This window comes from Pygoscelis adeliae, unplaced genomic scaffold (genome assembly GCF_000699105.1).
Source record: "Pygoscelis adeliae isolate BGI_AS28 unplaced genomic scaffold, ASM69910v1 Scaffold105, whole genome shotgun sequence".
NCBI classification, from domain to species: Eukaryota; Metazoa; Chordata; class Aves; order Sphenisciformes; family Spheniscidae; genus Pygoscelis; species Pygoscelis adeliae.
Genome location: NW_008824807.1, coordinates 2,241,057 through 2,266,410, shown reverse-complemented (window position 1 = coordinate 2,266,410; position 25,354 = coordinate 2,241,057). Strand labels below are relative to the sequence as shown.

The window sequence follows — 25,354 nt, the reverse complement described above, 5'->3', positions numbered from 1 at the left end:
TCTTTGGCTTTCATTTTTATTTTTTTTATAAACCTGATTTTGTAATTCTTCTTTTCCTCCCTGGACACATAGGACAACACATCTGAAACAGATGTACTCAATTCTCTGCATTTTACCTTTTCAAAACATCACACCTGAGAAAAGCAAATATGGAAAAGTGCATCAGGAATTATTGTACTCTAGTGCAGAATATAGAAGTGCAGGCTACAGTACTCTATGTTACTGAAATAGAAGGTGATATTTTAAAAAATATTTAATGGGAAAAGATGTTGCATTCTGAGCCTTTTCATACTTTAAAACATCACAGGACTTCCTTACGTTTTTATCGTTTGTCGTTGCAGAGGTCAAAGATGAAAACATTCCCTCTCTTTCCTGGAGAATAATTTCTTCTAAGCGATAGTAGGCTTAGCTAGCACGGGAACTGGTGCTTTATGCATCTATGGGACAGTATCATCTGTATCATCACAGTGCAATGGGCAGCACTGGTGCTTTCTTAGGAAAGAAGCACCAGTTCTTCTGACAGGTAGAATTTAAAGCTGGATAAAATCCATTATATGACCCGTCACGCAAGCTACCGAATGTGATATTCTAGCAAATCAGTCTTAAATCACCTTGTCTTTAAGTCCACATATCCTCAGTGCTGAGGCCGTGAGAGAAAGCTGCCCGGCAGACATTCCTGTTGTCACTGGAATGCACCATGGGGTGAGTGTGGGGTAAGGATTTAGATATTTAGTCCTCAGAAACGGGCCTCTCAAGGTTCCCTGAGCTACTTAAAATAAGAAATTTAAATTCTCAGCATTTGGAAAAACAAGCAGAAGACACTATAAAAATAAATAGCTTGTCAATTATTTTTTTCATACTTTTGTAAGTTATGTTAACAGTACGTATTAAATAATACCCAAGTAAAGCATTTCTTTGCCCTTTAAAGCAAAAGAAAGGGATGATCTCTAAAGTTAAAAAAATCAGAGGGGAGAAGCATGTCTTCATAATGGGTATGATATTTAATAGGCTCCCTCTGCTTTATAGTTCAGACACGGCAAGTGATTTTGCTGGAGTTTTCTGGATGTTTAGGTCCTCAGGGCAGGCTGGGGACAGGTGGCTCTGTGCATACTTGTTTACACAACTCTCCCAGGGCATCACAGCCTGACTTGCCAACCTCTGGGCTTGCGCTCTTCTGTGACACTGGGCCAGATTATCAGTGTTAGCCTAATAATTTCTGGAAGTCCGCTCTCTCCTTGAGCCAGAAAGCAAATATACCTCAGATGGGACTCAATACACAGCTTATCCCAGAGCTCCAGAGGTGGCGAGTAAAGGCAGCTTTGACCACTTCCTGCACCTCCCTGTGAAGCAGATGTGAAACGCTACTGTTTGAAAGAAGGGAGCACATTGCTTCTACATAAATGATGCCACAAGGTGCAAAGGTATGCTAGATGAGGTCTCAGGTGTACCAACTGCAGCAAACTACTTCTCCATAATTTTTCCTGCATCTGCTTCTAAAGAGTAAGATGCAGGAAATCAAAATGTTACCAGCAAACCAAAAGGATTATAGAAATAAAATTTACAAAAAGCAAAATTTAATGTAAAAACAACTAAAGGAAGCTTAACGTTAACCTGCTAAATCTCATGAGAGCCTGCCTTGGTCACTGTGGAGCCCTGTTCTAAATTAATCAAATACATCGCATCTCCCCTCGTCAAAAACCAGCCCAGAAATCCCTATTTCCAAGCTCATCCACCACCTTTTATCATCCTCCTTTCTTCTTCTCAGCCCCCTGCCACCTACCTCCAAAGCCCTGTGGAAGCACAGGGTTTTGCGCAGCCTGGGAGCCGAGGCAGGAACTGTGAGCCACCAGCTCCCACAGCAGCAGCCGGTTTCCACAGGTCACTTGCCATGCACAGGTGGCTTTGGTGCAGGTCATTGCTTTGTGGGGCATGCAACGCAAATCAAAATCATGCAGTTCTCTAGGAGAAAGCTGTAAGCTACACACTGCATTTATTTTGGCAAGTGTCTGCAAAGGGGTAATCACTAAGGCGCTGCTGGCCTACCATGAAATCGTGGTGGAAGCACAAAGATACACGAGACACTACACAGACATTCAGGATACATAAATCATTTTAAATTAATTTTCAGCCAAGAACTCTGGTTTGAAAAAACCTTTAGCACTGTAAACTGAGTCCAACTCCATGTAAACTGATAAATGTTTCTATTTTCAAAGGTATGAGGTAAACTTGTTCCTCCCCATAATAAACTAGAAGGCTAATGCGAAGAATGGAGCAATAGCTTCTTATGCAGCCGGTCTGTTAACTTTGATCACAAGCCAGTGGTAGAATCCTCATTAACATCAAAACCAGCCTTGGGCTCTCTGGGCCAAGCTTTCCTAGTATCAGGATTTTATCCTCAATATTTTAGACTTGGAAAGTTCATTTCATTTTGAGGAACAGATAGACGCTCATGTATTTACTGACATTTTTACCCACCTGTGATAACACAAGCAGGTTAGAGAATGGGTAAAACATAAACATAATATATTAGCAAATTTTTGATAAACGTTTCTGAATCTTCACAAACCAAATGCATAGATTCCTGTGTGTATAATACTGCTAAGATAAGAAACCCTCATCAGTCTAACTGCAGAAAATAGTCCTATTTCAAGCAAACAATTCTGTAAAGAAAATTGGAATGCAAAGAAAAAAAAGAATCAGAACTGCAATCCTCCTAAATTGAAGAATAAATACATGCTCAGAGGGGATTTGGGATTATACAAGGCTCATTCTAATTCAGCTGCGTATAAGATGCTGACAGTAGCTTCTTAGAAGGAGATAGCAGACTAAATCTAGTTAACTTTAGAAAATGATCTTGATTCTGCCCTGGCACAGCACACAGAGTGTATTCAGGGACAGCTGCTCTTGAGGAGACTGGAGGGAGAGAAAGCAACGGCAGAATCACCTCCACTGGGGTAAAGCAGCTTGATGTCTCCTCAGAGGCTGTTTAAGAGATGGATTGCTTCAGAGCATCAGCATCTTGGCTCTCCCTCGCCACTCATGCCCGTTTCCCACCCGCCTGTGCCAAAATGCTATTCAGCTTGGTGTCTGCTGAACAGTGGCTGAAGGAAGATTCGTAATGTCATGACAGATTTTCTGTCACCAGCACACAGCTTGACTGTTGCTGTGGAAAAAAGAAAAAAACAAAAAAACAAGAGTACTGAGGATGCCTGAGTCCAGTTTACGCTGTGATTTTCAGCTGTTAACGAGTTTGGAGGCTTTGAAATCTCCCACGATAGGATTTGGGCTGGTTTTTTGTTTCCTTATTGCCAATTTGACAATTATGTATTTACACAAAGATGCATTAACTCAGGAGTCTGTGGAAAACCACAGAAATGCAGTGTGTGAAAGGTCAAAATGGGTTTGAGATCAAAATATAAGCTGAAGTAAGGCATGTTGGTAGATGGTGTCATATTAAAGGCGCCGAGGCAGCCTTGCAAATCCTCCAAACTTTATTCATCATGGAATATCATAAAAACTTAAATATTTAACATGCAAAAACAACAACAAAAAAATCTTATCCAAATTAAACACACTGGCAGTCAGGGCCAGGGTCTAATATGGGCTCAGGCAATCAGCCGTACAGTTAAATTGTTAACAAGTGTTAACTCCCTGGCAGAGTTTTGACCAGTGCCAAAGTGCACAGTCTCAGGCAATGACCTTTCGCAGGTGCAGAAACCCTGTTTTGGGTGTGGGCTTTATGGACTGGGGCTACGTGGTGCCAGTCAGCCTCAGGGCCAGAGAACTCTCCCAGCCCATTTTAGCTGCAAGAATAAATGCAGTCTGTAGTTCCAAGCCAAAAGGGAAAAAAAATTAGGCTACCTAAATCTGTTAGCAGCAAAATTTCTATCTTACAAAGGTTTATTTTTTAACCGTGTATCATTCCAAATCGGTTTAAAATGTCAGTTAAAACAGGAATAAATGTCTAGTGCTTTTAAGAGAAAAAATGAGAGAATGTATGATGGAAGAGTCTGCACCCCTCGTAGATAACACTTATAAGATGGAGATCCTCCCACTAGAAAAGTGGGTCAGACATTCATTATGTGAGGCAGAAAGGCAAAGGAGATGTGAATCTTGTCTACTCACCCTCAGTAATTCCATAGCATATATATTTGTCCACATGGCAACTCTGGCTCTTCTGAAGTAGCTGATTGAGGGCCTGATACTGGCAGATGCTGAGCACCCATTATGGAGCAATGGACATCTTCAGCTCCTGTTGACATCCATGTTGAAAGTGCTTCCCAGCTCAGGGCCTTGTCTAACAGAAAATCTGGAAACCAGCAGTTAACATCCATCAGAACAGATGCCTGTAATATACACAGACTGGCATGGCGGTTCTCAATCCTGTTTGTTAGTTGGACAGATGTTAAGTGGAAGATCCCCGATCTTATTTGATTGTAATGTGGATAAGCGTAAACTAGTTTGGTCCAGGCTAGTTTCATAAAATATGGTGTTCGTAAACATCATGGTAGGAATTACACTTTACAAATACATAAAGCCCTCTTTAATTGAAGAACTTTACAACACCTTATCAAAAGAAAAAATGTGAATTTAGTATGAATGTTCCCAGGCATCTCTTCCCATCTGGAAACTGCAACTAAATCTATGGAATCAAAGGAGTGACCCTAATCAGGCTCAATTCTTTACTGTTGCTGCTATTTTCATCTCTGCAAACTAAGAATAATAAAAAAAGCCACTACGGAAACTGAGACCAGGCCCATTTATCAGAATTAATTGAGACCACTAGGCTTGCTTGCTAGTGGATTGGAGGGCTTTTATTCATCCAGTTACCCTTTCAAATACAATTTGTATTTCTTTGAACACTAGACAACTGCCACTTTTAATTGTCTCAAATATATGAAGGAATTGCTTGCAAAATAGCTGTAGCCAGGAGTAAGGACACTGCGAATTGTCTAGTAATTAGATGTATCTGTTGTACAAGATGGAATATGGATGGTAATATTATTCTGAAGGAAGAAATGAAGCTGACAGCCAGACTAGTGATCTGTTGGGTGACCTGACAAGAGAAATACACCCTTGAGTTGAATAGTGCCTAAAGCAGAAAACAGCTCTACGGTAATGAAACAGAGCTAGATTAACTCCATTAGGAACCATTGGCAAGCAAACTTTGACAAGCCATAGATTTCTTACCTATACAGAAATTACATTCCACAACTGAGAACAAAAATCTCAAAAATTTATCCTAGAAAGGACTAAAAGCTTCCAAAAGTTGTAATAGCTTCTGGCGTGGCTATCATTATGTAAAAGTAATATAATCTCTTTAAAGTAGAATCCAGCAGAAAGCATATTTTCTTACAGATTTTCAGAAGAACAAAATACATCTGAGAAAAAAGAGAGTTTAGGAAAGTCAGATTGCTTTAAATTACTAGTTCTTTCCTTTCTTGCACAGTTACAACTTTTGCTCAGTGCTAGTCTAAGTTTGAGGGAGATACTGTCCTTTTTTCCAGAAGTTCAAGTACAGTGCACACTGGTAGTTTGCATCTGCCTTTGGATGTCTGCTAAGCTGCGATATCTGTAGCTAGGTAGTTTAAGTCAGTCACACAAGAACAGTGGAGGAAAGCAAGTTCAGCAAGGCTGTCCGTTAAAACGACCAGTCTCCTTTCATGTACCTTTTAGCCTGCATTGACCTTGAGAGCGTGTCATGGTTTAACCTCAGTTGGCAACTGAGCACCACGCAGCCGCTCGCTCACTCCCCCCGCAGTGGGATGGGGGAGAGAATTGGAAGGGTAAAAGTGAGAAAACTCATGGGTTGAGATAAAGACAGTTTAATAGGTAAAGCAAAAGCCACACACGCAAGCAAAGCAAAACAAGGAATTCATTCACTGCTTCCCATGGGCAGGCAGGTGTTCAGCCATCTCCAGGAAAGCAGGGCTCCATCACGCGTAACGGTTACTTGGGAAGACAAACGCCATCACTCCGAACGTGTCCCCCCCTTCCTTCTTCTTCCCCCAGCTTTATATACTGAGCATGACGTCCCATGGTATGGAATATCCCATTGGCCAGTTTGGGTCAGCTGTCCTGGCTGTGTTCCCTCCCAGCTTCTTGTGCACCTCCAGCCTTCTCAGTTGGTAGAGCACGAGAAACTGAAAAGTCCTTGGCTAGTGTAAGCACTACCTAGCAACAACTAAAACATCGGTGCCTTATCAATTTTGTTCCCATCCTAAATCCAAAACACAGCATTGTACCAGTTACTAGGAAGGAAATTAACTCTATCCCTGCCGAAACCAGGACAGAGCGTTTCCCTCCTTCACCCTGAAGTCATCCTGAAGTGTAAATATCATTACATTTTTTTAAGTGGCCCCCAAAAATATCCTTCAATCGCAGTCTTTCTTTAAATATGATTGTAGTAAATGTGTTGGTTGTGGCACTGGTGGCCACACCCGGAGTACTGTGTCCAGTTCCGGGCTCTTCATTGCAAGAGACCTGGACAATACTGGAGAGAGTCCAGCAAAGGGCCACTAAAATGATTAGGGGACTGGAGCACCTCTCCTGTGAGGAAAGGCTGAGAGAGCTGGGACTGTTCCACCTGAAGAAGAGAAGGATCAGGGGGATCTTATAAGTGTGTATAAGTACCTGAAGGGAGGGTGTGAAGAAGATGGAGCCAGGCTCTTTTCAGTGGTGCCCAGTGACAGGACCAGGGACAACGGGCACAAGCTGAGGAGGTTCCCTCTGACCATCAGGAAACATTTTTTTACTGTGAGGGTGACTGAGCACTGCCACAGGTTGCCCAGAGAGGCTGTGGAGTCTCCATCCTTGGAGATATTCAAAACCTATCTGATCCTAGGCAGCCTGCTCTAGGTGGCTCTGCTTGAGCAGAGCAGGGTGAACAAGATCACCTCCAGGGCTCTGTCCCTTCCAACCTCAACCATTCTGTGATTCTGTGTTTCTGTGATTCTGTGTTCAACTTGGCAAAGACTAAATTCAGATCATAAATGTTTGCAAAACATTTCCAGATATATTTGTGGGTATCTTAGGAGAATGTCCCTTTTGTCAGGGGGTTTCCAGCAGGTTAGTTTTTCCACTACCAATCCGCTTCTGAACATTTTCTAAAGGAAGAAAGAATCAGTATAAAAATTACATCAAAGATCACATTGCAAGTAGCAATCTATGATGGAAGATGTATTGACACGTGGATATTTGATTCTACAAGACTTTGCTTTCAAATTCTTCATGGGGTCCAAAAAGAAAATGCAGAGTTTGGACAAATTTGAAAGCTTGTCTGCCAAATGTATACTGAATTCAACTTTTATGGAAAATACAGCAGGAGGCTGTATGGCTCGTGGCTTTAAAAAGAGACCGTTAGTCCGACTGTCCCTTATGAACAGAAAAGGTTACCAGATTTTAGCTCTATTCCATTTTAAATCGTTAAATATACAGGAAAGCGAATAGAGTGGAACACTGCAGATTTGCTAAAACCTTTTTAGGTACTTGTTTTACTGAGCACATCCCTCTATGACTTACTTAAGTTTGCATTCATATTTCAGTAAGGATGATCTACCTTCACAGTGGCATGTGGGATGCAATTTAATAACCTTATATAACGATCTTACATAAACTCCAAAATCTTGGCCAAGACTTCTCATTAACAAAGAGATGATTATACTCTTAAGCACTAGATCACTTGGGTTCAATTCTGCTTTTACTCAAGCTGAGGAATAGCACAACGTAAGTAAGACTATCAGGACAGAGCTAAATCTCTTAACTGACTAGACCTTACTAGCCTGAGATGCTCCAGATGTCTTAAACCTTAATTTCCACCAATCTCCTTTTTCTTTTATGGTTTATAGTTGAATGTGTAATGACTTTGACCAATTACGCTGAATCCAGCACAGTATTAAGAAAGCACTGCAACTGAAAAGCAGTAAGAAATTCAGCCTGCTCTCCCCCACCTTCAAAGTATGGCAGAAACATACAATCTCAGATGAACTGAGAAGTTTCTTATTTTTCACGGGGAAGTTCACAGCTCTGAACAATGATGAGCTGGCCTTATCATAAGCCTTTGAACAACAGAATTCACAGACCTTAGTCCAGGTTTTCACAAGGAAGAAAGGTAGGACCCTGTTCATCCGTAGTGGTTTTAAGTGTATTTCCTTCTAAACTCTCAAATATCTCACAGGGCTAAAATCTATTCTTTCACACAGAAAAGTCTAAATAGCACTGCAAGAGCAGCGCTACAGAACAAAGACAGGAGAATTGTCAGCGATTCCTTCAGTCGCCCCTGGATTGCTGCTACAGCATAGGTGTCAGAAATATGGTAGCGAACAGGCCCAGACACCTGTGTGTAGGCACAGGGGGTTTTGACCACATCTCTTTATTCCTATGTCCACACACCCCACAGCCATACCGTCAATGCCACTCTTCTAGAAATCTCAACACTGTTTTAGGGAAGCGAGGATACTTCAAAATAACCCAAAAAACAAATGCAGGTTTTGCTGTGCTTTAGGATTTTGATGCTGTAAGGCAATGCTCTTCTCTCCACATTCTTAGGATGAACATAACTCTGAATGAAAGGTGGGGCTGCTGACTCTTTGCAGGACTCTGAGAGATGAGGTTCTAATAAACGCCAGGTATCATGAAGTTAAGGGTTATAGCTGCTGGATTCCCTGATGAACTGTTTTCTTATTAGAAAATCTCTTTTCTTGTAATCAGAAAGCTTACTGGGAAAAACATCTACTATGACAGAATGTAATTTTTCTAAAGAGCTTTTTAAAGCACAATATTTCATTTAAATCTATTATTTGATGACATTAACTAGAATCACTTACAAAAGACTAGTTAGAATAACAGTTACTAACAATGAATGAAACCAAGAAAACTGACTATTTCATTTTAAAATGTAATGATAATTATTCTTAAAACCATCAAAACAAATTATGAAATGTCATCAATCTTAAACTTTTCCACAAACACTATTTTGTGGAAAATCCAATTCAGAAGTAAATTATCTTTAACTGTCAAATCTGTGCGGAACACAAACTCAGTTCCAGTCAGCTGCATTCTCTATAAAACACCAGTGGAAGGGCCTGCAAAACAGCTTCTGCACCCATCCTGGGTAGCAAAAATCAGACCAGAAAATTTCCACCTTGAGCTCCCCCTTGGCCCACAGGATTTATGGTATGCAGAAAGGTGCATATGGGAGCCAGAAGTCTGCCTGCATTTACTATTACTGGATCCTGAGCAGATACTAAGCTTTTCAGTTGAAAGCACATTCACGGCACACACAAGTGCCCAACCGTCTGTTACAGACTGTTTCTCAGCTGCACGCTCTTCAAAGAAAGAGATGGAAAAAAGGGGAAAACTCTGAAGTACACCGCGCTACAGCACAGCAAACGGAATCGAGGGGAAAAAATACCACCAAGGAAAACTGGAAAGGAAGAAATTGAATGTTTTCTAGCCATTGGAAGAGACAAAGCATTTTTTTTATAATTTCTTTCATTTTTATTTTACTTTTTGTGACCTTTGAGGGGAAAAAAAAAAGGCCAGTTATCACTGCGGCTTTTATGGTTACAGGTCAAAATGATGAGACCACAGTGTAAGATGAAAAAAGAAGTGGGAGGTTTGTGACTCCGCATTCCTTCCCCCATCTGAAGCTTTGAAATATCGGAGGGTTTTTAGCTCTAATACAAAATTTCCAGGATGCTAACCTTGCAAATACTTGCATTATTTAAAACAAACAAACAAACAAAATATTTGTTTGGGTTTTTTTCTTACATGAGGTAAGGCTTGCAGAATCAGACCTCAAGTTTATAAATTCTCCTTGCAAACACATATTTTTTCACTTTAAAACAGCTGAGTCCAAGCTGGAGTCTATGCTTGCTTGTTTTTTTCTTTTAAAAACAATTTGGATTATACATGTCTCTTGCACCATCTTTTCACCTAAGGCAAATGTAACTCTGGCACTCAGGAAACTTAGCACCACAGGTACCTGGACTTTTTGAAAGGAGTTTATAGTTTCAGTGGACACTGCCAAGTAGGCTGATTATAACCGTATGGTAATTGTTGGCTTTTCCCCAACAGACTGCTTTCCTGTGTCAGTCTACTAAACACAATCTCCATCACTTAGTTTTAAGCACAAGACTTCATTTTTTACTGAGAGAAGGATGTAGCTATTTTTCACTAAAATTCTAACTTGTTTTCAGTATAAAATTCTACATCCTACATTTCTTTACTGAATTCAGTGAAGATCTGTAAATCTTATCTCATTAAAGAACTAGGATGGACACTAATTCCACAAAAAATCCTTCACATTTTTTTGATCTGTTTCTTCCTTGGAACAAAATTTATCATGTTCTGCTGACTGACTTAAGACCAGATTCTGATCAATTCAAGTAAATGACTCCAAAGGCTCTTGACCACCGTTCCCCTCCAAAGTTTCTTGCAGACAACCAATGCAGACATATGGAAATACCAAGTTTGCAATTTTTACTGTTTCACGTCTTCCTGTGGATGAACTGCATATCACTTATGCTGGCCTTGCAGACCTCCAGGGGTCCATGCAAGCCTCTACTCTAGAATTCATTTAGTGCCACTAACTTGGCTGAAGTTTGCTCTGCACTTCCATGTTTTGCATATACTGGTATTATTACAACAGTCTAAGTGCTTTAGTCTGTCTTGCTGTTCTTACCAGGAGATAAATTCTCAGCGGTCAGAGATAAGAGACCACAACGCATGGCTTTGATGGCTGGTGCATCCCCTTTCTAATACAGCCAGGAGCCTGAAGGATGTAATGCTAGTTTACCTGAACCTATGAAAATACCTAGTGCAAGGCATCACTTCTTCATAAAAATCATGACTCTAGCTCTAGTTTTTCTCAGAATAATTATTCTGGACATTATTCACTTACTGTAACAAAAAGTGAATTCTTTTCCTAACTTTGATAAAAGCAGGTTTTTACCCTTTACTCAGCTTAAAAAAAAAAGTTATTCTTGGATAATATTGTTCATGTAACATTTCATTCTCATGGATGCCTATTTTTGTGCCATTAGAAGGTAGATAGAAGACAGCATTACTGACTAGACTCTAAGTGATTTTAACATAGCTGTATTGTTCTTTATGAATGGATCATGATAGTATTGAAATTCTTTTTCATTATTATTGCTTTGTACAGTATAGCAAAATCATCATGCTCTTCTGTTCATAAACAAACACAGCCCTAACTAGTTTTCACTGCCCTCAGGCTTAAATATTCCAGCTATCGGGAAAACAAGGTGTCAGAAAAGAATTTTATCTTCGATTTTATAAAAGAAATTAAAGAGTGCCAGTATAGTTGTCTGTTGCATTATCATACAGCATACAGGGACCACATACGTCTCTGACTTCTACCAGAGCCTGCCTCAGCATGTAGGAGTGAACTTGTGAACAGAGCTGGGCAAACAACTGATTTTTCAATGACTGACTGTTGAACCACAGAATTGAAGACAGTCTGGTCAGATCGAACCACAATCAAAATTAAAAAGATACTGGCATGCACTTTTTCTGCATCCAAATTAAAACCAGGAAAAATATGTTCCTGTTCACATAGCATGCTTTAAGCCAGACACTTATAATAAAAGTAAAGGAATCAAAGAGCTTGGAGACAGGCAGGGGCACAACCACTTTGTACTGAGGAATTAAGGTATTTACGCAGCTGGTGAAAGATCTAGGGTTGGTGCCCATCTTTGTCTCAGAGTTTTCAAAACCACCTTCCCCTCACTTCAGGAGAATGCACTAATCATGTGTTCTTGTTTTCAGGCTCTCCCCTCAATGATGTATAAAATACTGTACTTTATATAAAATGCTTAAAAGTATTCATTAGACAATGATTTGCCATTGAGTCTCCTGTTTCTGTCTTGTGTAATGAGTATTCTATTATTTTCACCAAAGTGGAATAGCTTCAGCAGAACAGCTTGAAAGACCTCTACCCCATCGCAGTCCCACAAGAAGGGTGTTTCAAATCCTGAATGCGTGCACTAACCTGTTAGTTTAAAGGAGGGCTTTTCCTCCTCCAGTGACCCTGAAAAAATATTTCCTATCTGAATCTATTTGGTAAATTCAGCCTGTGTTTGTCAGCATTTTAGGTAAATGGCCATTTTACATCATCTACCAGTGGAATTTTAAAATCACAATTAAATCTTGATCTCTTGTGGTTTTTTGGGGGGAGGGAGTTGTGGTTTTTCAAGAAAGCCTCCACTTAATCTACATCTACTAAATCACCATTATTTAAGTTATGCCAGTCCTGCCTGTAGCTCGCTTGCACTGGAAGCTGGACTTAAGCATCAATAAAATCCTTCTTGGCTTTTGGACCTATGACCTAAAAATATTTTGTCTCTTGATCTGATGATAATAAAAATTCTTAGGAGTAGGGTAAGGTGAAGAGTGGTGCCAGTGAGAGATACTGTCTCAAAGGGTAGATCAGTGAAAGAAACATGTCAGAACATCTGTTATCCAGAGGATCTTAACTGAATATTGATTTTCATCTGAAAACCAAATTCTGCCTTTAGATTATATATGTGCAACTGACTTCATGTGGCCTTTGGGCTGGCATAAGGAAGGTTTTTCTGTTACAGCGGTGGCTAGAGGGCTTGTGGCCCTACTGTGTGACATACACAGGTTCAGCCTAAAATGTAATCGTTGCCCTGCAGGGCCTAGCATCTACAAACTTCAGCCAAGAAGTAGGAATTGAGCACAGATCTCCTGAACGGCAACCCAGTAGCCTACCAACCAGGTCACAGTGTCGCCGTTTGATTTCTACTCCTTATCTTCATGGCAGCACAAAAAACACCACTAAGGCAAGAGGCTTTAATCGTCACATTGTCTTCAATGCCAGACATAATTGCAAAATACTGTGATGATATACTGCTTATGATGCACATAACTGAGAAAATACCTGAGTGAATAGTAACTGGTGTTAGCCATGCATGGGCAGAATATTAATCTTAGCACCTGTCACAATGGCATAGTTTTCTTGCCATAGTGATAACAGTAATTTCACTGATTCACCAGATTAAGGCTACTGGTACACGAGAATCTGACCCTTGGGAAGCAATTAAAGACTATTTGTTCACTGGATATACAGAGAATGAAAGATCAGGTCCAAGCTCCAAATGATTTTCGGTTTCTTAATGGCAGTAGAAGGTAAGTGCAGCAGTAGGGATGCTAAGCAACTTTAAAAAAACTTAAAAAAAAAACCACTTAACCCCCCCCCCCAAAAAAAACGGCTAAAACTACTGGCTGGAAACACCTGGAGGAAGAGTCAGTGAGATTTTTGCTCTTAAATTAGTCCAACTCTCTTGATGATTTTATCCAATTAGCTTGGCTTTTTTACCTTACCATGCACCAGTGGCCTGCAATACTGATTTAGCTAAGTAATTACTCAACAGAACAATTATTTAATTGCTGAACATTAATATTAACAGGCAAATAATAGTAGCTAAATAAATAAAGATTGGTTTTCTGAATCCCAGTACTTCCTCCAAAAACACATCAGCTAGGAACCTGGACCAGTTTAACCTTATATGTGGTAATTTGTTCAATTTGTATATTTCTTCAGGTAGTCCCTGGTCATTAACATTTTTACTTATAAAGTCTGTGAAGTTGCAAAATAGAAATGCACTCACTCCAAACAGAAATTACTCATAATAATACTGTTGCAGTAGTTAAAGAAACTATTGTTTTTGTAGAAGTCAGGAACCTGAGATATATTTGAAAGATACATCAAGCTCAGGCCACTTGGGTTTACTGAAGCACTTTTTACCATACTCTCCAGAGCAATAAAATCAGCATAAAAGTGAGCAGAACAAACCTTCCATAGGAACAGAAAACAAACCAGTGCTTGTGCTTTCCACTTAAACTCTGCCTTTAGACACCCCAAACTCTCTCTTTTTAAGCCATTAGTAGTTCGTTGTGCTTTTATCATGGGTAATTTACATCTCTAAATTTTAAAGATATCTGCTGGATGTACTCCAACTAATAAATAATATTGGCACCATATATGTTAATTTACATCAGATGTCTCTCTAGAACACCTCCCTTTCATTTAACTACTTTTTGATAAGGCATATCAGCAATTTCCTCTTCTTAAAGCCTTAATTAAGAAAGATCATTTTGTTAATCTTTATCCTGTTACTTTTACTCTGTTTAGTTTTACACTATACAGCATAATTCTTCTGACATAATCAGCTAGCTTCCATGATGGAATAATGTATCAAGGACACCAACTCCAGGTATGCAGGGTGCCTTTGCTGCTGAGGACTGCTTGAATTCCACAGAGAAATGTGAACAGATAGGGTATTTTCAGCTGAAGATAGCAACATAGAAAATAGCAATGCGGTGTTGTCATTTTGAGGTAAAAGGTAGCAATCTGTTATTGTGATCAGAGTTATTTAAAGGCTGCTTTCAAATTAGCTTTGCAGTCACAAATGTGTAAATATTTAATTTTTTTTCTAAGTGAACAGGAACCAGTTCCTTGACTGAAAACAGAACATCTCTGAATTGAGTGTACTTCTGCATAAAAATGATGGTTTCTTTCACAGGAAAAACATATCACAAGTAATGTATCTGATGGAACTCCAGCCTTGACAGATGTAGATAAATAAAAGTTGAAATGTAGTGCTAGTGTTTGTCACTGGAAACATAATGCAGAATTTAGGCCAAGATGTATTATAAATTTATCACAGTTTTAAATACAATACCCAAACTTGAGAAATTGTTCCAACCAAGTATAACACTTCTTTCTTTAGAGTCTTCCCTGTTTTGCAACTCTGACTAACTTCAGCCACTGAACTCCAATCATGAATGGTGAGGTGAAGGAATTAGGGCCAAGTGTGTACTTCGCATTGTCACTCTGGTATAGATACCAGAAAACTGCATGCTACGTTCTGGGCCCACCATCTGAACTTTTTACTGAGATGTAGTCTTGTAGAAAATCAAAATGCGTAGGGCCTATCCATTACTCCTCTGATAAAAAAGTGCAATGAAGTCAACATGGCTTTCTTGTCTGTTTTCCTATTTCTCTTTCTTACTCACCACTCACTACTTGTATTCCACCTTCATCAGCCCATGTTGGTTTTCCTAAGTTTAGCAGAGATTTTGCATGAGCAAAACAAACAGTATTTGATCCCAGACATCAAATTAAATTAGCAGTGTAGATTAACTGCTGTCAAATGAGTCACCACCTACTTCCAGTAAGACTCCGCATCCAAACCTCTGGATGTCTACTGCTCGACAAGTAAATTATCTCAGTACAGCTTAGCTGCTGCTCACACGATGGAGGAAAGAAAACAGGCAGCTTCATTCTCTTTTGGACAGACTCGGGTGAACACCCTGTTACATTGCCAACCTGCGCAAGCTGTTTCCTCCTTCCATGGAGTTACTCTTCCATGGAACCAAAGGACACTCAGTTCTCTGCACCCAGCAGAGAAGACAAATGCTGCTCTACCTACGGACTGCAAAGAAGGGAGGGAGGGAGGGTGAGAGAGAAGCCTTGTGCCTTCCCTGCTTCTCCCTCACCCCGACTTTGTGCTCCGGCCAGATGCAAGGTGACCCTAAGCAGTTACATGTGTGGACTTAAAGATTACAAGACAGAAAGTGGATGGTCCTTTTTCTCCTCCTGTATACGGAACTCCCATTGGCTTTCCTGGGTGCTCCCTCTATAGACTGACGAGCAACAGGTCAGAGGAGACGGAAAGGCTTTTTACCTGCCAACCCCAGAGTTCAGGATGTGTTGTTTCTCCTGCAGCAGTTGATGACACCCTAACACCTTAGCAGCACTGGAGCTGCATTCCTACGCTGTAACAGGGGAAGCAGGACCAAGGGCCTGAACTAAGGTCTTGGCAGGTAAGTGAAGGAGCAACCAGTATCAAACAGCTTCGTTTGAAAGTGTACGTCTTTGTAATGTTTAAGTCTTAATATGTGCTCTGCTTTACCTGGGAGCTTAAACTTCCAGTTCTCAGAAGAGTATTTGAGATCACCTATTAACTCTGCCAAATGCTTGAAAAAATGTTGGAAGAAACTCATAAATGCAGAGGGACTAGAAAGAACGGTTATTTGTACTAAAAATGTCTCAAAGCTGGGATTTCTTCTTAGAGCTGAGCAGAAGTTATTCAGATTAGTGGGGGAGGGAGAAGCTTTATGCTACCAACATATTTTTGTATATCGCCACTTAGGATGACTGAGAGCATCATTGTATGGTGAATACTCAATATTCAGAATATGAGCTCTCTTGGGATTGGGAGGGGGGATTTTTTGCTTGGTTGCTTGCTTTCTCTCAGTTGGACATGTAGGGAACACCTGATAAAGGGAAATCTCCATCTCCTTACTACATTCCACTTCTTAAGCTTAATTATTGGAACCAGGTTTCCTGTATGAATACTTATGTCATTCAAAATGTGCTTTATTTCAGTTGTTATCAGGAATTGTGTTTTTGCTGGCAATACCATGTTCCAGAACATTCACAGAGAGCACACACAGAGGAAGTCGCTACCACTAAAGCAAAGCCGGTTAAAAAGATATTTACAGAAAAATAAGTGGTGATAGTTACCAGCTCAAAAAAGAAGAAAAAAAAATTAAAAACATCCTTACATAAAGGAAGTCTTTCTTTTCCTTCCTTGTGGTACTATGAGGGTAATGGATGCCTTTCTCTTGAGAGGCCAGTAAGTTTGACTTTTTGGAATGAAAAACAAATTTAGGTCAGAGGAGGAAATCATAAGGAGCTGCCACACACTAAGTTCTGTATCTGAGCCATATACTGCCACCGTATCCTGGAGAGAAAAAAGGGAACGTTCATAAAGAATGAACAACCATCCAGAACTGGTGGGGCACCAAAGCCTCACTAATGTCCAGTTCAGATATTCTTATCCCCCCTACCCTTATTGTTACTAATATTCTCAATTTACTAAGTGAAATCACTCCAAAAGTGACCTCTAAGTTTGTGTCCATCTTTCAGTGGATAAACTGTGAGCTTGCAAAAAATTACACATGCTAATAGCAACTGTTAATTAATATTCATCAGAATTAAGGGGAAAAGTCGTTATCAAAAATTTCTCTCCAAAATTTTAGGGGCAAGAGTGAAAAACGACACTTTACATAGGTTTATATCTTTTAAAAGTTTGCATTACTATAGTCATTGTTTTAAATTAACTTTCTCTAGACAAAATAAAGTGTTGTACTACATTGCAGCCTCACTGTTAGGAATGAAGATAGAGGAGACAATGCAGGAAGGCCAACACATACGACCAAAATGGAGAGTATCCAAGTCATAGAAGAATGGTAAGTTGGTCAAACTGTTGTCTAGTAAATGTTTTTAATTTGCCTATAACTAATACCAAGAATTGCCTTGGTTTTTATGCTTCGGGAATGTCATTTTAATTACTTTTCCTCAAAAAAATTCTGTACAAAAGGAAGCAAAATCTGTCCTGACAATGAAATGCCAGCAGAGACATTCATAAGTCAGGCTTACTTAGAGTTTCCTATTTGTGGGGAAGAACTGTGGGGAGGAATGGGAAGTGCATGGATGGTTCCATAGACCTGTGGGTCTCTGTAAGAAGCCTCTGCTACCTGTGCGATCATTTTCTTCTGCTTATCCAGACAAGAAGTAAAACTAACGGCACAAGCGTACTTCACAGACAGATTTTTAACATGGCTACGTTTCATAAAACAGCTTGGACTATGGTTTCACTGGAATTAACCAAGGAAACACATACCTTGAAAAACAGGTTAACACGCACTGAAAGTCTGAGCTTCTGTTTCTGTCTAAAGCTTGGGCCCATGTTTGTTGTGTTGGGAAAAATGGTAACCTATCAGTGGCCTTGAGTTCTCTAATCCCATAAAAAGTGCATTCAAACTTAACTCTGGAGGATATGATTGATGGTAAAAGCAACCCAAACAACTCATTGTCGTCATTGCTACTCATGGTCATTTCTGAGAGGACAATGTCAGAAATTTCCACAAAATACTGTAGTGAAGAAAGCTTCCCAATAGACAACGAGGGAGCACAGGTCGCTTGTCAGCTCCATCCCTCAGCAGGTTCTTTTCACTCTCCTCAGAGAGAAGATTTACCTTCAAATCTGTATGTTTATACTTTTTGGTTCAGATTGCAATTATTTTGCTGGATAGTTTAAATGTTAAACACTTTCTCATTTATTAGATCTTTTGGACTGCCGAAAAGTTATCACAAATAGCTTCCCATCATCCAGTTTGCCTTGCATGCAGAGTAGGAGTTGATAAATGGACTTGAAGAGAAATCATGTAGATAAATGTCACTTATTGTGCAACATGATTACACAGAAGCTATTAACAACAGCTAGTAAAGCTCTTGTGTTGGATCCTATCAGGAAGGGGAGGGTGAGCGCTCAGAATTAAGTTTGAAACTATATTTAATTGTTGTTAAGTAACTTGGAGTATTACCTTCTCAAGCTATTCATTGGTACATTAATGGATTAGTGACGCAAGTTAGTCTTCTGATCACTTATCCAGTGCGTCCACTGTTACAAGCCACAAATAGTTTCCTTCAGAAAATAGGAATAAGGACTTTTTCCCACTTCTCTCTCCAGTTTTGCCAGCAACATCCATCACATCTTGTGCCAATAGATCATCATTCAGGTCAATAGCACCAAACAGAGGGAAGCTTAGCAACCCTTAGGTACAAGCACAGAGAAATATGCTAATTTAAAAGCTCTCTGAATTACTATTTTGTTGGGCCTCATTAGTATGCTCTTGGCTGCCAAGCCTTTTGTTTTTCTTGTCCTTCCTGAACCAAATTGTGTGGCAGCCAGTGACTGGCCAAACACCATCAGAAGTAGGCAGGGACATCAGGTGTCATCTAAACCCCTCATGAAAGAGAGTCTATTGCCAGCTCCCTGAAATCACATCCCCTTTAACTGCAGAGGCAGGAATTCAATGCTGTTGTGGGATTTTGTCTTTGAGTCTGATGGCTAACAGCACTAGTAGAAAACTTGTAGAAAGCCAAGTGCATGTCTCGTAACATTAAACATGTTTAGTGGGCTATTGAAATAATGAATGCACAAGTGAAGAGTGAACAAAATTCTGCTGTCACTGCTGAAGCCTTGTTGCTTCCAGTTTTCACTCTGGACAAAAGTGCAGTTGAAAGGAGAATTTTTGGGCGATTGTATGAAAACACCGTTACAAAAATAGAAGCATATTTGTAATGATACTTTGCTTTTGCAGCCAAAACCCTACTGCAGATGAAATTTTGTCTTGGGCTCAGAATTTTGACAAGATGATGAAAACACCAGCTGGGAGGAACCTTTTCAGAGAGTTTCTTCGAACAGAGTACAGTGAGGAGAACCTGCTTTTCTGGCTTGCATGTGAAGATCTAAAGAAGGAACAGAACAAGAAAGTTATTGAAGAAAAAGCAAGACTTATATATGAAGATTACATTTCTATACTATCACCAAAAGAGGTAAAGCTGTAAATGTTACATTTGCATTTTCTGTTACTCCAGAGCAGAAATGTTATACCCTGGATTGCCAGATCGGGGTCTGAAAGTCTGCCTGATCTGTCAGATGGAAGTCTTAGTATGGACATTAAATCAGGAAAGGAAGGGACAGAAAAAGTAGAGACACAGGAGCTGGGCCATTTAGCATCACTGGCTGCAACACCTCAAAGCTCTCTATAAGACTCAAGAAACTCCAGTAAGAAGGCTGAGAAATGGGTATGCTTCTTTTGTAATGCTACATGCCTGCCAGAGAGAGGAAATAAGTAATGCAAATGGATTTGTGGAGAAAAGGCACCAAAATTAAGGAATTTAAATCAGAATCATTATAGATTTATCTGCTGCAACAGCTGTCTGGGAGAAAATCCAAATTTGCACTGAATATTCCTGTGTGAGAGACCAGGAATGGAGACCATGTCTTTTCTCTAATGAAAGGTATAAGAATATCTAGGAAATTATATAAGATTTTCTTAACCCTTAAACTGAATTAGACAAATTCTGAAATTATCTTCACCTGGAGTAAAGAAAAAGCATCCTCTATAAAACCATGTTTTGGAATAGCAAGATATATAAATATATAAGCACTATAGAATAGTCTGTCTTAGGCCACGTCGTGCACCTTTAGCTCCTTTGCCTTGTCTCTGTGCATTGCATCTGACTTTCTACTCAATGGCGTTATGCTTATTTATGCTCACTGTGGACCTTGCTTCCTACATTTTACTTCTGCACTGCATGCAGTAGTAATTTGCAACTTCATTCATATGAATGAAGCCAACAGCAATTTATAGCTCCATTATCTTCTCTTGTGCCATAGCGTATGCTTTTGCTTTGGAGTGAGATAACTGCCAGTATAGCAAGCTAATAATGAGTTTTTCTTTTAATATAATATCTCTAGTACATATATATGTGCTGAATGCGCAGTTGTCTTTTTAAGCTAAGATCAACCAGCAGTTAAAATTCAAACACTAAGTGCTGTTTGACTTAGGGTTTAACAAAACTACTCACAAACTTGATGCACTGGACATGTGCGGATGTCATCAATCCAGTTGCTCCTGCCCCTACTGGAAATCTTATGAGGCAAACAAGAACTGTTTGCAACGCTTTAGATCAGCACGGGAGCTGAAAAGTTCTTGTTCATCCAGGCATCCCATTCCAGTTGATATCTTTTGGCATAAGAGCTGAAATATTTAGCGTCACTTGTTCAGGGATGAAGTTACTGAGGCAGAAGGTCTTAGTGTTAAGGTATCTGTTAAGAACAGATACCTTGTATTCATCTGTTTAGCAAGGAAATACCTTTAGTAATTCCAACTAGTTTTGCCATCTGGCTTTAGTGAGTCACTGAAAAACTACAATGTAAATTAGTGGTTCCATAATTAAATTTTTTTCATTCTCTAAGTGCAATTAACTTTTACTATATTCAATGGCACAAAGCCCCACCATCCTGCCAAATTTGAGCTTTTTATCCCAGCTATTACAGTTGATAATGAAGAACCAGTTAGCTAGCTGCACAAACTGTTTTTGCGAAGATACGTGCGTGCGCATGTGTGTCAGGGGGAGAATTGCTTACATCTTAGCGTGTCATTTCAGTGCTACAGAAATGCAATGGTCTGGGATTGAACTCTATTCAAATAAATTCTGAAGACGCATGGCTGCACCACTGCTTCTCAAAACTACCATAACACTGCACCCCTGCACGCTGTTGTGTCTAAAAGCCGGGAGTCACGGGCCGAGCAGCCCCACCGGTCTGTAGTACTGCTGTGCAGTCCGGTCTGCTTGCACAGCTACGTTAGTTAGGCAGTGAATTCAATCAGAAAAATGCCTGGGTTGAAAAACAGCCCAGAAAAGAAATGCCACTTTCAGATGGATCTGTTCCTTAACTCAGCTAGCTGTGGGGCTGCCCAGACAGCCGTGCCAGCACAAGGGAGGGGAAGCGCCAGGGTGGGAACGTGGGGAGGCTGTTCATGGCAGCTGACGCAGCACCGCTGCCCGAACGTAAGGGAGGCGTACAGCAGGGACGCCTGCTGCGCCCCGGGGTGCTGCGTGCGGGCGTAGCAGTGAGCACTTAGATGGAGAGTGTGCATTAAGCAGGCGTAATGGATGTTCTGCAGAGATAGCGTACGTGAGTAATAGGTACGGTCTGCTAGCATGAACAGGCAACAGTTTACTCACAGTTAGGCTGCATAATAGTTGTGCCTCGTGACCGATAACCAAGTAACAGCAAATATTGGAGGAGAAAGAGCTTGCCTGCTGTGGCAGTAACATACTCCAATATGCCAACAAACCAACAATGCCAGCTTCTACAGTTGGTACTGAAGATATAACGAAAATGTGTGTTCACTCCTCAGCACCATACCATACCACTGCATTTGCTTCACCACATACAAAAATACACAAGCTCACACATCCACACATGTTCTGAGCTTCCATCTCAGTTAGCGTCCTTCACATATCAAGGTATTTTGGTACGTGGAGCTTTCCGGGGTTGAACTCAGTCCTTCAGATGATACAAATATCTATTTACATGGTTGCAGAGTAGTAGGGTCAGATTGCAGCCTGGTGTAAATCACAGTAGCTTAGCTGATCCATGCTTGGTATTTCTCTACTCAGTGTTTTAGCCTTTTTCTTCTTAGCTGAGTAAACCCTTGCTGGCCCCAGTGGGCTTTCCTGCTACTGCCATTTCGTTTCATCCGGAAGGCATTAATTTTACTGGTTTTAGAGCATTTTGTGGATAAGCTGTACATTCACTCACATTTCTAAATGATATTCTAAAATCATCTGTGCATTCATCCCAAGCATAATATGTCCTTTTCTGCCTAGGCACAGGAGTTTATTACAAATGGAAAGTAAATGAGATGCTAAAATTGAAACTTGCTAACAGCTTCAATATGGACATATGATATCCTGAAAGTATAAACTACCAGATGTTAGAGAGTCTTGAAAAGAACAAATCTGAAATAGTTAATATTAATGGGGAGATTAACAAGATAAAAACAATAAAAAACTCTGGGTAATTTGTGAGTAACAAGTGTAGTGCCTGAAAAAAAAAGGGAAAAAAAACCTGTAAGGCAGCCAGATGAGAACGCTGAACAGAAAGCTTCTGAAGATTTAACCACAAATGGTCAGGAAAGAAACATTTCAGCTCTCTGAATGAGAGTCATTGAACATTCATTTCAGAGAAATAATTTTAAATATGTAACTTTTTTTTTAAGGTAAAATAACATATTTTGGGAAATCCAGGTTACTGCAGAGCTTTATTTAGTTGCACTGTATTTATTCTGTTATACAGCTGCATTTCATCTTACAGATCTTAAGATGGATGCAAAGACCAAGTCAAAACTGAGATAGAGTCGATGGTCTCAGTCTGTAATTGTGCGGTGGCTCTGAAAGAAGCACAGAGCATTACTTGAATAAACTGACAAACTCGGCATGTTCAATGGAGTCCTGAGAAAAAAAGATAGGTATAACAGCCTTTCCGATATTACTGTTTAATATTAGTCTGTTCTCATCTTCTTCAGGTTAGTCTTGATTCCCGGGTGAGAGAAGTGATCAACAGAAACTTGTTGGATCCCAGCCCTCACATGTATGAAGATGCCCAACTCCAGATATACACCCTAATGCACAGAGACTCTTTTCCAAGGTTTTTGAACTCTCAGATTTATAAGTCTCTTGTTGAAAGTATTACAGGCTCTACTTCTGAAACTTAGTTTTAATTTTCAGACAAAATAACTTGATTTTTTGTGGGTGGGTGGGATGGAAGAAAAGTAGTTTAATAACATCTGGAGCTGGGTTCCTGGAGAACTACAGTTTAGCACTACTCAGGCTACTGTGAAGAAAACAAATACATATTATGGTCTCTGTCTACATTTTTACCAAGGTCCTCCTTGCTCGAGATGGCATGGGAGGGGAACAATGGATTTGCCAAAATACATTTGTTTCACACTCCTTTCACCCTACTGCAGTCAAGATTGCAATGATGTATTTGTAGTTTTATGAACAGTCTCCTTGTGTATCCTCACACTGCATGTGCAAGGTAAAACTGCTTCACTTACCACTTAGTTGTTGCAATATTTAATCCAATAACATAAATTATATCTGTATTTAAGAACTTTTTTTTGTGCAATACAGTCTTATGGTACATAGAAACAATTGCAGCAAACCAGAAAGAGGCTTGCATTTTTTAACATCACTAACTGAAAAAAGCCAATTTTTAAGGTGTAGCATTACTCAACATTCTCTACTGAGTACAATACACTGACTTTTTGAAGCCAATATTTCTGTACAGAAAAAAAGAGCTATTTATCACTGTTTATTTAAAATAAATCAAGCGGAGGATTCCTCTGGTTGTTGACTGCCAAAACTGTGGCATTTTCATTACAGAGTTTGCAATGTCAAAAAAAGAAAAAAAAAAAGAAGAAAAAAAAAGCACAAACCACTTAAAGGGATCCATATCTGGGTGACACAATCTATGCGCTGATATTGTTTAATTGTTAAAAGAACAAAGATTTTCAATGTACATTTCAGATGTCAGATACTGTAATTGATTTATTAAAGACTGGCTATCCAGTTCTAACACTGTTGTATAATGTTATGTACTTCAGCAAAAAAAAAAAAACAACAAAAACAAAATCAAAAAAACAAAAAGCTTGATAATTTAGTTTTTTGAATAAAGAAATTTAATAAAAGATTGCCTACATGTAGCATTTTAGAGCATTTTAGAACATTTTGATGAATTGCATCTGTCCTGTAAGATTTTTTTTTGAAAGCTAAATCCAGTAAAAAATGTTTTTAAACAAAGTAATGTTTTACGAGGTGGCGGGTTGAAGAATACTTACCTTAGCTTCTAGCCTCATCGATTTTGAGGAACTCCTTGAAAACGAGGGGTTTGGAGAGTAATATTAAACCAAACTTCAAGGGCTCCTAAACCTACAGTCCTTACCCAAGCAAAACGCCTACGGAAATGCAACCGGTGTCTTTCCTGGGTAAAGAATCCTGTACCGAGCCCTTAATCAGAGCTAAGGCAGCACGGTACTCCCATCACTTGGCTGCCATGGTGTTTTTAATAGGTGTTTGCCTGGCCTTTTTATCAAAAAATGTCCAATTTTAGGATGCATTTTGATGTTTAAAGAGACAGTGACTCGGAACTTAAAAAAACCCCATCTTCATACCTACCATACACAAGCAAAATGAGCGTTAGCATCCCTCACAAACTGCTAAAGATATTCCAAGAAATGGCTTTGAATCCTTGTTAAATATATGTATATGTATGTACGTATATATGTATTTAATACTGACAACTCTGGTCTTATACTAAGACTTAAGAGGCAAGGTTCTTCTCGCTTACATAGGACTAAACGTGGCATAACCCCTTTGCTTTCCATGGGACTGGAAGGTCTGGCAGTTGCGTCCTTGAGTGGCATCTAGCCCCAACACGCTGGGCTCCAACCACCCAGTTACTCCTTGCAGGCAGCCTCCGGTGCTGGCTCTCGCTGGAGCCGCTGCTGCCGAGGTGGGTCTGCTGCTGTACGGTAACTGGCAGGATGCAGCTCTTAGTTTGTCTGCTGGGGCTTATTTTTTTCCTTTGTTTTACTACCTCTCATTTTTTTAATTTATTGAACATGCTTCAAATAGCAAGTCTGGGGAATTTTTTAATCATTCTTTTTACTTGAAACCTGTGTGCTTTTTTTGGATATATATATATATACAAAAAATTTAACGAACTGTTTCTTAAACTCATTTGGTTTTGTAATTTATATAGAATTCAGGAGATGATTAAAAGGGCTATTCTCTATTCCCTATGCAAATATTTTAACTGTTGTAGTGTTTGACAAAATGGGATCTAAAAAAAAAATCTGCAAAGTGGAAAAA

At 39.7% G+C, this 25,354-nt stretch overlaps 1 protein-coding gene across 1 annotated transcript in view; it reads left to right on the top strand.

Annotated features, from left to right (window-relative positions):
- The window catches only part of RGS17 (regulator of G-protein signaling 17), a 29,471-nt gene extending 5,699 nt beyond the window's left edge, over window positions 1-23,772 (top strand). Inside the window, exons 2-4 of the mRNA XM_009324150.1 lie at window positions 17,215-17,304; window positions 19,222-19,456; window positions 23,005-23,772. Coding sequence (XP_009322425.1) covers window positions 17,215-17,304; window positions 19,222-19,456; window positions 23,005-23,193 — 514 coding nt within the window. The 3' untranslated portion in view covers window positions 23,194-23,772. The remainder of the gene's footprint in view (window positions 1-17,214; window positions 17,305-19,221; window positions 19,457-23,004) is intronic.
- Window positions 23,773-25,354: the final 1,582 nt, after the last annotated feature.